General features: G+C 34.0%; 1 protein-coding gene across 7 annotated transcripts in view; it reads right to left on the bottom strand.

Annotated features, from left to right (window-relative positions):
* Nucleotides 1-15,972, bottom strand: part of LOC137237612 (solute carrier family 35 member F3) — a 124,785-nt gene that overhangs the window by 33,158 nt on the left and 75,655 nt on the right. For 5 of the 7 annotated variants that reach the window (XM_067761448.1, XM_067761449.1, XM_067761450.1 and 2 more), the window contains exon 8: nucleotides 8,589-8,718. In XM_067761448.1, the coding sequence (XP_067617549.1) occupies nucleotides 8,589-8,718 (130 nt within the window). Of the gene's footprint in view, nucleotides 1-8,082; nucleotides 8,153-8,588; nucleotides 8,719-15,972 lie in introns of all 7 variants that reach the window. The other 2 variants (XM_067761446.1, XM_067761447.1) reach the window with 1 other exon arrangement.

Here is a 15,972-nt window from a genome sequence, read left to right as displayed (position 1 = left end):
TTAAATTGTGCTATTAGCGTAAAAATTACATACGCTGAAGTAGACAAAAAAAAAAAAAAACAACTACAAGCAGGATAACCTAGTGGTTAGCAAATATTGATCGAAGAATAAAGATGTTGCATGCGCGAACTTCAGTGGAAAGCAGCGGAGCGTAACAAAATTCTAGTAGGTCACTTCCACCGCACCTAAAACTTTAACACAATTTTTAACATAATTTAAGCACACAAAATACACGGATTGTAGTTTTAGAGTGTAAAAATGTAAATTCTGAACACATTAGCTGAATTAAAAGTGTACAAATAATTCGTTAAATAACAAATACAAACAGTGGTAGTTTAACAAAATCTGCTGTGGTAAGTGGTGAATGTGACTTACTAGAGGTTTTCTGAAGCTTGCTTCACACTGTTTTTCGTCCCTGCAACATCTTTATTCTTCGATCAATCATTGTGGTTAGGCAACTGCAGTTTCAGCAGAGTCATCCGTGGTTCGGTGAAACCTTTGAAAACATTACGAAATTGATCATCGTCAGACAATGTGCTAGTTTTCGGAATGGTACCATCGCAATATGACAGTAAAAGGTTCTTTGTTTTCAGTCTTTCCCTGATAAACAAAGTTTATTGAATAACGAATAATGATTTAACGGCTTTAAGCTCATTAATTCTGAAAAATAATTATTATTTTCCGAGCAAAAAAAAAAAAACTCAAACAACAACTTTTAATGAGGATTTTTATTAAAAAACTTATAACTGTTACGATTCCTAGTAAAAATTGCTGCAATATTTATTCAAATACTTAGATATACATATGTCAGACTTATTATTGTTTAATTTTGCAATGTGTTCGAAATGTATCACACGTACATAACCATGTTAGAATTAAATAATAGTTTTTGAGAAGAGGAATGTGTATGTGTATTTATACAATAGTAACTTTAATATATATAAAAAAGTTTTAAAATTTAACTCAGTTGCATGCGTGTAATCAACACTTTGGGTGGTGCTTTTGAAAAAACTCTGCAAAGCAATTTGGTGCACGTAACAACAAAACTCGATAAACCAAATTTATTAGTATAGTTTTTAGTTAAAAAAAATCACTTTGTACATAATATAATAATGTTACTATTTGCGTATACTTATAATTCTGTAGATGTGCCTCAACAAATTCTATGATATGAAAAAATTAACAAAAAAGTTAGAAACATTTTTGGACAAAAATGTATTTTAATAAACTGAGTTGGTTATGGACTCCCTGAAGAAGATAACAAGGAGCGAAACGCGTAAGATAGCAAAGGAAAATTTAGATTTTACCTTATAATTACCGTTCTTAAAGCTCCAACTCAGTATATGTGTAACTTTTTGTTTCTTAAGACTGTAATTTTATGCATAAATAATACCGGTTCATTTATCGAAATTACATTAATTAAATTTTATTAATTAAAAGTACCGTTAATACCTTATATTTAATACTCGTATTGTATATGTATAGTAAATTTTTGTGAGCGAACCTAGCAAATCGAATTATGAGTATTATGAAAAAATGTGCCCAGTTTTGAGTTCGTTAAATATAGCAAATTTAATAATTTGGCAGGCTGGGGTAAAGCAACAGACGCCGGTTTTCAATTTCTGAAACTCGAGCAATGCTAGCAGCCAACAATGCGGCAGATAATCTTTTCCCATAACGGCATCCACAGAATATAAATATTATTCGAGACTCGCTTAAAGTTAACTTCAAAAATCTTAAATACATACATAGTTAGAGAGGCAGGACTACTTTTGCTAGATCTGTCAATATTTGTTAGAACATACCGTATAATAATATTTATAAAACAAAAAAAAAAAAAAAACTGAAAACCAACCGTCAAAAAAAAACCTAAAAATCTTAGTATAGTATTTTCTGGTCTAATGAAACTTTTTTCAAGTCAAATGAAACTATCTTTTGGCTTATGAGGTCTACAGGTTTGGAATCTTGCTTTCACATCCAAAAACGATTGTGCTTTTTAAAGTTTAATGTGGTAGATTTACAAATATTCACTGAGTGGATAACCCCTAGCTCCAAAAACTTTTGTAAAAGTGAAAATATTGTTCACGCTAGAGGTTTACGCCGATCACTTCATCGGCGGCGGCGTAGGATCTATTATATACCGGCGGCGGCGGCGGGACCGGCGCGCCAACAAAAGATCGGCGTAAACCTTTAAGCTGAATGGCTGGACTTCAGAGTATCACATTGTCCACAACTAATGAATATGGAAACATACTACTGACGTAAATGGTATATTTGAATGAGTATCAGGGAGGCTTGCAATACGAAAATTAAAAAATAAAATATTTGGAAAGGTTTTGTTTATATGTATTTCAGGAAATCTACGTTTCGGCCATTTCAGCCATTTTTGCCTCAAAATCTTGTGGATCGTTCAAAAAATTTCACGAGTATCTCCTTGCGGAGGGAGGGAGAAATACTTAAAATGCTCACACTTTTGTAGCGTAGTTTCACCGAAGGAGATGTTCTGGGCTAACTCTAATACTCGTCGTCTAATTTGTGGCTCCATGCGGGTCACGCACAAAGGCGACTTACGGTTGCTATCAGCACAGTTTTAACGATTAGCATTAAGCTTGCTTACTGTTGATCGCGCCAAAGGGTCACTTTAGTTTTTTGGGCTATTTTCAGAACCTACAATTCCCGCCTTGCGAACAGTAGCAATCCCGACCACCAGTCGCTACCAAGCCTCCTGGCCCTCATACCATATGCCAGCACAGAAACTATAGAACTGCGACTTCGAACTCATACTTCCGTCGACATCACTTCCCTAGAAGCTCTAAATATAGCTCCGGAAACTTTTTGTCGCACCATGCTGCCGAGCTACACCAAAGAAACACCTTGAAAGTTAGGGAGTACTATTCGGCCAAGGATGCCGACTTCGAAATCAAAAGCTGTCTAAGTGGATACCATTACATAACTCATGGGTGAAAATCGTATAATCCTTAGCGCCTCTACATAATTTAATCTTTACAAGGACCGGGGATAAATTTTTTAAAATGTAGACCAAAATTTTCAGACGTTTATGTTCGAAACATTTTTTTCAATAGTCTTTGTTTCCAACGTTATGATATAAGAGCTCATTAAGGATGACCGCCCTCAGTTTTCAGACTATTTCGACTATCCCCTACCTTTGGGTAGGAGAATACGCGGTCATGTGTTCGACTGTCTTGGGAAACCTTTTGCTTCACCACTTGGAGTGTTCTTGAGATGGGCAAAGCATAACCTGGTTAAAATATGTGCCTACGTATTCACATTTGTAAAAGGAGCCGTAACGTGTAGATGATATTTAAATTTGGTTGATAGGCTAGAGTCACTGTGATGCATTCCAAGAGACTAGTTGGGATAGGGCCGCCAACTTTAGGAGATGTCAAACCGGGATACTAGGGTGTTGAATGATGAAATGTGAAAATCAAAACTAACATTTCAGACGCTATATTACAGTTAAGCAAATAAAGTGATTTTCAAACCCTTCTCATACGTGCATATATCTTCAAATTAAAAGGAGCAAGACGCAAATTCGAAGAGAAGCTCGGCCCTAAATCTCTTCGGAGGTTATCGTTCCTTACATTCATTTATTTATTGATTTGGCTTTTAGGCAACCCTAGTAGCCTTGATGTGACCATTCTACAGCTTAACTTGGCGTCAAACGAGTTTTTCAAGGACGGATGTGTTTCACTCGAGTTGAGACTGTCAACGATTGCTCGTTTCGAGACATTGTTGAAGCCCCGTCAATGTCCAGAAAAACAACTAGAGCGTATTTGGGCGTTCCAGGTTTTTCTCTATATTCATGACCACCCTATGCAATGCAGTATCGACTGACTTGCCTTTGTTGTAATCATGTTCTGAAGAGAACAATGCTTAATTCACGTCTTATTTTATGGAAGATTATTTTTGTTGTTTTTTTATAAGAAATGTACCTGTTCTTAAAAGAATAGTACCAAAATGAATAGCAATACGAACTCTCCAAAAAAGATTGAAGTTGATATTCTACTCAGTTTATTTGCTTAAAAGGTATTTGAGGTTAAAGTTCAACCTCAAGCTGTATGTGGCGACTGCAAAGTCCATAATTTTAGAAAATATGAAGAAAAAATATCCTCCGAAATGTAATGTTTTCGGTTTTTATTATTTTGTGATAATGTTGAAGTAACTTTGACAGTCGTTGTGTAAAAAGTACAGACCTTTGATTCCCAGGGCCATTTTACCTTTACATATTGGCAATTAGCTTAGTACAGTTATAAAACGATATCCCTGCAAAAATTGTTGGATTACGTGTTCCATTTTCTTCATGTTGGAGTACTCTAACAATACTCCTTTGCAATGCGTTTGCGGACCACCATCAGCCGATCATTGCTCGTTTTTTAACGACAGTCATCACGACACGATGACGATCGAACAGAGTTGCCAAAAGTAAAATATTACATGCAAATAACTAATAATAAAATTTTACTTTGGCAACTCTGATAAAATGCAACAGCGCACTGGTTTTATGTATACATACTAAAGTATGTATAGAGAAATATTAGTTTCTTTATTCACGCAAATGCTAAATAACATAAGAATATTCGTAGTATAAAATATAAAAGTTGTATTGCCCTTCTCCATTTACTTTCATTTTAAATTAAATTCACTTCGATAATTCTTTCCGAGACAATTCCTCTTTAGTACTTTGGCATATGATCCTCTGTGGGTGCTCCATGGAGTTATACAGTGAAAGTACTTTGGAAAGTACTCTCACGTATGTACTCTATGGAATACTCACAAACAAAGCGAGAGTGGGATCACCAACCCTCTCCTAGGACATCGTAATGCTAATTAGAGCACATTTTTTGTATGAATACAGATTAGATTTGGACCAGTCCTATACTCCCAAAGGAGTATTCCTTACATTATTTATAGAGTACTCGCGTTTTTTGAAGGGATGCAAAACCATAATAGGTTTCATTTGAAATGAAAAAAAAAATCATTTGATTTAAAAAAAGTTTCATTTGCATTGAAAAAAGTTTTATTTCTTTAATAATTTGGGAACAATTTAAACAACGTGACATCAGGACGGACAAGGCGACAGCTGTTTCGATTATACCTTGTAAATCTCTTCAAAGCCTTTTCTCCCGGGAGTGGGAGTCGAACCCGCACTCCTACGATAGTTGAAATGGTTACAAACGCATTCAGCTACGACATGCCTTAGTTGTTGTAAAGTTTTTTCCAATTGCCTTCTTTCGCATATATTATCTTCTACACATCACATAATTCGTATGTAGTTATGTGTTGAAGTTATGCATGTTTGTAAGGCGGTTTTCAGAGAAACTTGGTGTTTGTTGTTGTTTTTGTTCTATTTATAGAACTACAACGAATTAACCAAATGTTGTCTACTTATATGAGGTATAATCGAAACAGCTGTCACCTTGTCCGTCCTGATGTCACGTTGTTTAAATTCTTCCCAAATTATTAAATAAATTATAAAATTAAAAATTGCTTGAAATAAATGTTTTCATACATTTAAAGCGATACGGGCAATCCCCGGTTAACTCATATAAGTTTTATTTGATTTGAAAAAAAGTTTTATTTGAGTTGAGAAAAGTTTTATTTGACTTGAAAAAAGTTTTATTTGACCTGAAAACGCTATACTAATTAAGCCAATTACAGGTGTTATACCCAACAGATTTTGTGAAATATAATGATGTTAACAAGGTGTTCGTATTATGTATCATTTAAATCTATATACTGCAAATTAATTTGAAAATAAGCTTTACTTTTTTTAAGGTTTACTATAAATGCACAACATTTGAGCAAAAATGTGTTCTGTGGGGTTTAGCACTATACATTTTAAGTTGTAAAATAGCCACAACATTGAACTAGCAACATGTGTAATGTGTATATGTATAGTTTTGTTAGTTGTTCTTTTGACATCTTAAGATCTCAAACTGTTAACGAGAAAAGTATGGGAAGAACGCAAAATACGCTAATTTAGTAGACAGCGAATGAACTCTGATTGAAAAAAGAACAAGTAATATTCGATTGTGAATATAAAAACGAGCTGGTGTGGAGCATATTTCCAACTTTTCCGTTTAAATTGCATACTACAATGCACCTTTAAGGTCTGAGAGACGGTAGAAAAGAAAATATATTATAATATCCCAAATTCAATGTGTATACAATGAAAGAAAAAGCTGGTAAAATCAACCGGGGTCAATTCAACATCAAAAAAAAGAAGGTTCATCTCAGCTTACAATATTTGCTAGGCGAACTCGCTCAGAATTTTATTCTAATTGAAACCCCTTTTTCTAAAGATTTTGATATGGGTTTTCCAGGTCTTGATCCCAGAATTTAAGTGCTACGGCTACCATCACATTATGGTGGCCGCCTAGCTCTGCTATGTTAAATAGCAATTATTAAGGCCACACTAAGTATACCAGTAAAAACTGTTAAAATAACAGATTTCCCTCAAAATTAGAATAACATCGGCTATTAGCATGACAAAGAATTCTTTGTCACGATATTCAAAGGAACAAAGTAATGCTTGGTTTTCACTTGGCCAAATTTGACCACAGCCTTAGCAATATCAATGAAAATGGCCTGTCATACAACGTCAAACGCTGTCCGTTTTTACTACAAAGTGACAATTCAATTAAGCAACAAGTGAAAATGGTTTTTGCACAAAGGTATGGAAAATTTGACATACAAATTTCATTTGCTAACATGTTGGCAATTTTTTTTTAAATTTTTTCCCAATAAATAAATCCAAAACATTTGAAAAAATGGGATATAATGAAATGGGTTGTGAAATAAATAAACACAACATTTTAGCGTGGGTTTTTAACAGGCTTTGCTTTATCCACTTCGAGTCAATAATGTGACAAAATGGCAACGCTTTTCACCCCAACTGACCAGCCTGTCAACTGAAGGCGGTTTTTGTTGTCAGCCATTTTGACCTTATGAAAACCAAGCATATGTTTCTCTTTAAAATCAGCTGATGCAATTACATAATATTGACAGTCGTTTGCTGTTGAAATGACCAACAAAAAAATCATTTGATTAATTGAGAAACTGTAATTTTTACAGAATATTGTTAGCCTACAACTTCTCTTCTGTTGAAATGACCAAACAAACTTGTTCTCTTGACAAAAAAGGCGGTTGAACTTACCATAATACGATCAAATTGATCGATTTTTCGTTAATTCAAGATTGATTTTCTTAGCTTCATTTCTTTCGGTGTAGGTACATGTATTATTGAGATTGATATGATGTAATTTTTTTTTTTTTGTAAGCGTCTCATTGATATTCATTGTAAACATTTTATAGAAGTATTAATTGAGAGAGTAGTAATGTTGAAACTCCTCACAAAAAAAAAACATATTAGTTATATTTGGTAGTAGAAAGAGATGGGAGGATATACATAAGTATTAAGTAAGAGAAGTAGTATTTAAGAGTGGAAATGGAAGTAGTAAGTGGTTCATAGTTATAATGGTAGGCAACCAAAGTTGGTACAAATGAAAAATTTAGTTCCCCTCAGGAACTCAGTAAAAACTCTTTAAGTAGCGCAAAATTGCAACAAAAATAATAGTTACAAGTTTTTGTGTACAAAATTTGTTAACAACAACAACTCAGCGCTAAATGACGTTTATACGAAGTTAGTCATTAGAAATATTTTTTGTTTGTTTTGCAAAGCAGCGCTAGTGACAAATAATTGTTTGTACAAATGTATGCGCTAATATTAAATATATTTTTGCTTTACAGTGCAGCACCCTTTTATGAGGGATTTCGAAAGTGGTTTTCAAACTTGTATAAAAAATATATATATAGTATATGTGATATACATATCTTAGTTGCTTTGTTGTGTAGAGTTAATGGCGACAATAGGCGCATTAACAAATTTTTCAAATATTTAAAAATTTGTAAATAGAAGCGCAAGACTAAATTCGAAGCAAAAAAAAAGCTTGGTATATATTTTCCGCTAGAAAAAACACAATTTGTTAGTTCTCACAACAAGCAAAATTTAATTTTTTTTCTGTGGGTAAGAGTTCTTATACATATTTTTTTTTAGCCTACCGCATAGGGATAATGAATTTCAGCTAATTCACAACAACATTGGTAACGCAGTATAGCACGACCACTTTTTCTGAAATATTTTGGGTACAAAAATATGAGAAAATTAAAAGTATTATTTAAATTTTATATAATAATTGTGTATTTTTTTAAAATACAATAAAACATAATTAATTTTAGAAATATTTAGCTTTGAAAATACTTTTTACTAAAATGTTTTAAAAATTATTTATAAATATATTTAAATGTATTTAATTATGATTTTATTAAAATATTATTTAGCTTTATGTAAAGAGTTTAAAATGAAATAAATTTCCTTGCTTTCAAAAAAGCGAATAGCTACTGAGCTTTATTAAAAATTATTTTAAATAAAAATAATTAAATATATTGTAGTTTTAATAGAAAACAAATTAGCATACTAACACAAGCACAAGTGAAAAATACATGTATGTATCTTTATTTTAAAATAAATCGCAAACTACGTACTCTTAATCAAAATCTCGTCTTACCTCAGCAAGCGTGTTATGTAGTCTGGCCAATTTTCGGGAAACATAACAAGGAAAAATCCCACAGAAATTAGTATAACACCAGCCAATTTCATGCCTGCAAATGTAGCGCCATAAAGTACAACATCCAAAGCTGCAATAAAAAGTTTACAATAAATATAGAACACATTCTATCGACAGCTACCAGTGTGTGGAGCGTTTGGCGCAAAATAAATGTTTACTTAATTGGCGCTGTACATAAGTGTACTTTTCTTTTTTGTCAGTCAAAATTTTCTGTGTTAAATGTGCAAATTAAAAAACATAAATTTATAGGAAGTGGAACGACAAAACTGTTTCCAGCTTCGTTTTAAAGTAATTGTCTGCATAAAATTCTTGAAAATCAATAATAAGGAGCACCAATTGTTAAGAAGAAGCCGTGGTTTCTGGTGAGTTATTTTTTACATTTTTGGTCAGTTCAGCTCTCACATCTGTGTAAAGCAATAAATTAAGCTGCCTCGTACGGCAGCAAGTGTTCCCAAAGCCGCAAAAGCATCTACGACGTCACTGTCGAAGACGCTAGCGGTGGAGGATTTTGATGTATTATCGTGCAGTAATGCAAAAAAAGGTATCAAGCTCAAAAAAGAGCATGAGGGAAAAATTTTAAATTCTCTAAAACGTAATATTATAAATATGCCAAAAAAAAGTGAACCTTCTGACGCCAAAAAAATGGCGGTAGGAAGCCGTCTGAAAACATGAATCTAGAAAATGATGATAATTTTTGCTTAGTTTCTGGCGGTATAAACTTGGCAGAACAAGCTTTTTTCAATTTGGGTACAGTTTCTCAAAATGGCGTGGGTCAGCCCAACAATACAACTGATTTAACAATGGCGGTATCTGACGCCAACACAATTGATGCAAATACCGATACAGTCAATACTTTTGAAAAAAATATCAATTTCGAAAATTTCAGTGAAATGAATGCTGGTACAGTCAAAAACACTACAACAAATAGTAATGTAAGCAATGCTAATACTGGTACAATTGAAATAATTACATACCCCAATGATTTTAAAGGGGATTTTTTTCTTTTGGTGGATTCAAGCAACTGCGAAGTCTTGAAAAACACTAATATAGGAAATGAACTCCCTTTCTTTGAGCAAATAAAAAATCTGCGTCTTAAAGACTTAGTTTTAATCTCCCGTGTTGGTAAAACTTTATATAAAGTTTACTTTAAAAGTGCCATCAGCGCAAACAATTTTATGCTTTGTGACAAACTAAAAACCAAAGGCTTAAAGGCCCTTATTCCCAAAACGGCTATCGAAACATATGGTGTAATAAGAGGTATACCTCTACATTACACAGAAGAATATATTAAAGCCAATGCCACGGCTGACATACAAATTAACTCAGTAATGAGATTCACTCGTAAAAACAAAGATACCAATGAAATTACTCCATTCACTAACATGAAACTAGGTTTTTTGGGCAAAAACATCCCAAAATTTATCCTTTTTGAATATACCAGACTTAAGGTGGAATTTTTTGTGCCACCCTTAAGGCAATGTCTAAATTGTGGATGTTTAGGTCACACACAATATTCATGCAAGGGCAAAAAACGTTGTATTAAATGCGGCTGCGTTGGCTGTGATTCAAATCAGTGCATCCAGGTATGCATACTATGTGGTAGCTCTGAACACATTGCTTCAGAAAAATTAAAATGCAAAGTTTGGGAAAAAGAACAAGAAATCAACTTTGTACGCACAGTCAAAAAACTATCTAGAAACGAAGCTATTAATGCATTTTTTGGTGAAGTACCAAAAAAAAGCTTAAATCGCTTTGACCTTCTTTCAGAGGATGAGGAAAGCTTTACGCCTCTAGCAAAAACTAACACCTCAATTAGAGATAGGGACATCGAGGTAAATCGAAAACTTACCAAATTTAGGTATAGTACAGTGGCAAGTAGGGCATCGGTCCTTGAAAAAAAGATGACAAAGGCACCGGATTTATCGTTTAAAAAAAAAATAATAATAATGAAAATAGAGCTGAGTCTCAATGAGTTCTAGACAAACCAGAATATCTTAAAAATAAGGTTACAGAGCTTGAACGTATCCTGTCGGATATTTTCAAGCTTCTACAAGGAAAAGGTGTGGGTGCTCGACTAGAGGGCACCATTGGAAAAATTTTTGACTTAACAAAAAGTCTTGAAATTAATAACATAAAACATGATGCAGCCCTGATCAATCAGGCTTGTGCTAATCAATCTCAATAAGTATGAAGATATTACAATATAATGTTCAATCGTTGAAAAACAATTTAAACTCAATTGAATTTTATCTAAATCATAATAAAATTGATATTGCATGCTTCAGTGAAATTTTCACGTCTAATGAACCTCTACATCGTAAAATAATTAACTATAACATTTTAGAAAAGAATAGAGGTGTTGCCATTGCTCTCTCAAAGTCCATAAAATTTCAAAAAATTACATTTAGCTCTGATTTTGACATCATCATAGTCAAAACCACTAATCTAAAACCGAATGGAGTAATCTGCTCTACATATTTTCCTCCGTCAATCCCAATTATGCCTTTCAAAGCTGAGGCTGAAAGACTGCTTACTTTTTTGGAAAATCAGGAAAATGTCCTTCTTCTAGGAGATTTCAATGCTAGATCTACTTATTGGGGTGATAGTCTTCAATCATGCAGAGGAAATAATTTACATAAAATAATTCTTGAGCACAATTTCTGGCATTTAAATGACGGTTCGCCAACCTTCAAGAACGATATTAGTGCTAGCAATGGTTCTGTCCTTGACATCTCTTTCACCAACTGCAACAGACAATTCAATTGGAGAGTTGACCCCATCAGAATTGGTGGTAGTCATCATCTACCAATTATAATTGAAGATATTTCAATTAAAAAGAACGACAATAGCAAATTCCTCTCACAGAACAAACTAATAGAAAATTTGAGGACAATTTGCTTCGAACCTTACCTTGAAGACATTCAAAGCAAGTTCAATGACGAAATTTCAGCAGCGACATTTGAAATTAATAAAAACAGGACACCCAAGGCATGGTGGAATCAGGATTTGGAAAAAACATATAGGTTTCTCAGGATAGCGTATAAAAAAAGTAACAATAAAACCTCCCCTGAAAATTTACAGCGCCTGTCTGACATCAAAACTGAATGGAAGTGCAAAATAAAGGAAGCAAAAAAAGCAAATTTTGATCAAAAGATTAACAGTCTTAACGAAAACCCAACAGTTAAAAAAGCTTGGAGATTTGTGAAATCCTTGAGGGGTGATTTTAAACTAACAATACAGAGCCGTTGGTGCAATGAAAATGACAAGGATTTCCTTCATTTCATTGCTGATCAAGTACCTCAGTATGCTAACTCTATTCAAATCAATGAGGTTGTAAATCCGTATAATGAGCTTCTAATAAGTTTTGATGAACTATACAATGTTATCCATAGTAAAAACAGTAACTCAGCAGGTGGGGCAGATAAAATAACTAATCATATGCTTAAAAATATACCAGATACTTCTTTAAATAACATTCGTACCATGCTCAATAACTATTCTTTATCAAATCAGATACCTGGTGAGTGGCGCACTATTAAAATTGTCCCCATACCTAAAAAGAATTGTGACCTTAATTATTATACAAACTTCAGACCTATTTCGTTAATACCGGTGATGCTCAAATGCATTAATTCATGCATTAAAGAACGTCTAGCCAAATTCATAGAAGAAAATGACATCCTACCAAATCGGTCTTTTGCTTACAGAAAGGGTCGTTCGGCTACTATATGTATCAACTATCTCCTGCACAAAGCTGCTATAATCAAAAGTCAAGGCTACAAAGTAGTAATTTGTACAATAGATATCAGCAATGCATACAATTGTGTCAATCTTAAAAAACTAAGAGAGGTAATGGCTGACATAGGGATTCATGAGTTATACATTAATTGGATAACTAACTTTTTAGCTCTCAGGAGACTTAAACTTGGAAAAGATATGGTAGAGGTGAAAGACGGTCTGCCACAAGGCAGCTGTCTCTCCCCTCTTTTGTTCAACATTTATACAGCAATGTTACACAAAATTGAAGATCTGAACACCGAACTATACCAATTTGCTGATGATTTTCTGATCATGTCATTTGGGCATACATTGGAGGACTCCATAAATTATCTACAACAAAAAATTCATCAATTTTCGGATTTGTGCCAAAGTATCAATCTTTCTTTCAACCCAAATAAAACTAAACTTATGTATCTCTGCAAAAGTAATAAAAAAACTATAAATGTTTACACACAGAATAATTTAATATCTCAGGTAACAGAGCTGAAGTTCTTGGGCAGAAATATTAGTTCGTCCTTAGCAGTTAATCAACACTATAAGGAAACAATTAAAAACTATTATAGAAACTCCAATCTTTTTAAATGCTTGACATCAATAAAATCAGGTTTACATCCTCAGGTTGTATTAAATTATTATAAAACTATGGTTAGAAGTAAAATAGAATACTGTCGTTCATCCACAGCGGGATGTGCACAAACTATAAATAAGAAAATTCAAACCTTTCAAAATAGCTTTCTTAGGAGATGTTTAGGTGCTGCACCGAATACACCAATTCCAATTTTATATGCTATGGCAAATGAGCTTCCACCAGCTGAAAGGGCAAAATGGTTGGCAGCAAAAGAGCTAATTAATGTCATATCAAATGATGAATCTTTCAAAGATCTTTTATGTTCCTACCCCAATGCAAAATCCAGTTACAATTATGTGTTTAACGAATTCCGTTCTATCTTTGATCAAATTCAGGTAGTTAAAGAAACTATACCAGTAACTTGTCTTAAAATTGTCATCAATACTCTTAATGAAAGCAAACGCAATGTGCCAACTCAAGTGGCACAAGCTATATATACTGAATATCTACACAACTACCAGTCTGGTGGCTTTAAAATATTCTACACTGATGCATCTATAGGCTAAAGCACCACAGGTTGTGGTGTATATAATCTAAGCAATCAAAGTGAGCATGGTTTCAAGCTACCCTTCAAGTCTTCATCTAGTTTTGGTGAAATTAATGCGATCAAAAAGGCGATTGAACTTGCTAAGGAGCTCAAATTTTCTAAAATAGTTATTTTTACAGATAGTCTCATAGCGTGCAAATTGTTAAATAAACAGAAAACAAACAACTACTGCATTTTGGATATTCACAAAATTATACAGGAAGCAGACTTTAGAGAAGTCATAATAGTATGGACTCCCAGTCATATGAGTATCAAGGGAAATGAAATTGCTGATCAAATAGCCAAAAATGCTATTGATAGTGATAGCATAGTTAATGTAAAACTGTCGGTTGATGAGGCACTGAATGCAATTAAAAACCAAATAAAAGAAAAATGGTATACCGATTTTTTAGAATTTTCCAACTCGAAACCTAATTTATATGGTCGAATATTTACTAAGATTAAAAAAAGAACTTGATTTCATAAATGCCCCCTTTCTCCTAAACAAATAAAGTTAATTAACAGAATCCTCACAGGCTTCACTTATGACAAAGCATATTTATTTAAGATTCAAGCTATTAATGACCAGACATGTAGTTGTGGTCAAATTGATACATATATACATCAAACCTTTCATTGTAGTCTTTTAAGTAATATTAGGAGAGATTTTGAAATCTTTCAAAGTAGCACAAATTTTTATGAAATATTACATGACCAAAGATGTATCAAAATAACTCAACTAGCAGAATTTTTGAAAAAAATTGATGCTAAATTTTAATTTAAAAAATAACATATACAAATTAATTGTAATTTAAAATTTTATGCGGTTTTCTCATGGTGATAAACCGTCCACCACACTAAAATTTTTTTTTTTTTTTTTGACAAAATGACGAATCTATCCACGCATACATATGTATACATTTATAAGTACATACAAGAAGAAATCTGACAGAAAACGAACTGTCATCAACATAAAGAAGAACTGCAATTGGACAACCATTGCAGACAATTGACGAAAGCACACAAATCGAGGGATAACCTGGTGTTTTATAAGCTTAAGCTTTAACCAATAATTCTAAAGTTCAAAAAAAAAAAATAAAATAAATATAGAAAATACATGGCGTATGAGTAACATTCATTTAAATTTTTATTGGAAAATCATCGACAGACACCAACACTGTGGGAGCGAGCTCATCGAATACACACAAACAACTTGCCGACACACAAACTTTACTCATTGAAGAAGGATAAATTGGGCATTGGAAGAGGAATATAAGCTGCACAGAATCTTCGTGGAAAGTTATATAGTCGATAATAAACGCGTGCTTACGTTCGAACCGAGGATGCGAAAATCAAACGAAAACATGCCGAAAGATCTAAAACTGGAAAATAAGCCGAAGAGAGAAGGGTTAGGTTAGGTTAAGAGGGCGTGCGTGGGTATTACCCACTCTTCCACTCGCTTGCCACTTCACTTTTGTCCAAATAGGAACCTTTCCTAGCCATCTCTTCTGCGAATTCATTCTCTTCAATACCGCTGTGCTCAGGAACCCAGCAAATAGAGACGCTGAGATGACTTACCAGCCAGCGAGGCTTGACAGCTCCGCGCGATATCCGATTTAATGATGTTGGACTCTAATGCCCTTAAGGCGGCTTGACTGTCAACAAATATTGTTACGTCGGTGTCGGAGACCATACTATCTTGAAGCAGCTTTGTTGCTCTGTCTATGGCATAGACCTCGGCCTGGAATACAATGCATGCGTTAGGAAGTCGGAATGGTTTAACTGTAGATGTGTTGAGTACATCCCAGCTCCAGTTCCCTTTTCTAATTTCGAGGCATCGGTGTAGATTGTAATGCCCTTGTCATTGTGTAGGTCTTCTTCCCATTCCTCCCTTGAAGGATATCGTATGTTCTGAACCTGGAAGTCCAAAACCGCTGTGATGTGGTCGGTTTTGGATGTTAGGTCGGTTATTATTCCGTTTAATTGTCCCTTCATCAGGTCGTTCAGAATCATCGTGTGTCCGTGCTTAGCTGATTTCCACATGTTGGATTCTCTTAGTTTTAGAGCCGCTCTTGCGGTTAATCCCTACACGAATACTTGTAGAGACGTCAACTGAAAGATTACATTTAGCGCTTCTTGAGGTGCGCTACTCATGGCGCCTGACATTCCCAGGCATGCCAGCATTTGTACCTTCCCGACCCTCTGTTGATTACTCACAACAAACCACAGTTCGATTCCGTACCTTGGCACGACAACAATAAATAAATAGCAATTTTTCACGGCCGCCAATCGAGTTACCAACAACTAGCATAAGGCCAGCATTCTTGCGTTTCGACTACACAACAAAAGCAAACTAATAAAAAAATCCGTTAGCCCACCATCAACGACCG

This window comes from Eurosta solidaginis, chromosome 1, assembly GCF_040869045.1.
Source record: "Eurosta solidaginis isolate ZX-2024a chromosome 1, ASM4086904v1, whole genome shotgun sequence".
Taxonomy (NCBI): Eukaryota; Metazoa; Arthropoda; class Insecta; order Diptera; family Tephritidae; genus Eurosta; species Eurosta solidaginis.
The sequence above is the reverse complement of the archived record's forward strand: the minus strand, read 5'-3'. Positions and strand labels throughout refer to the sequence as shown.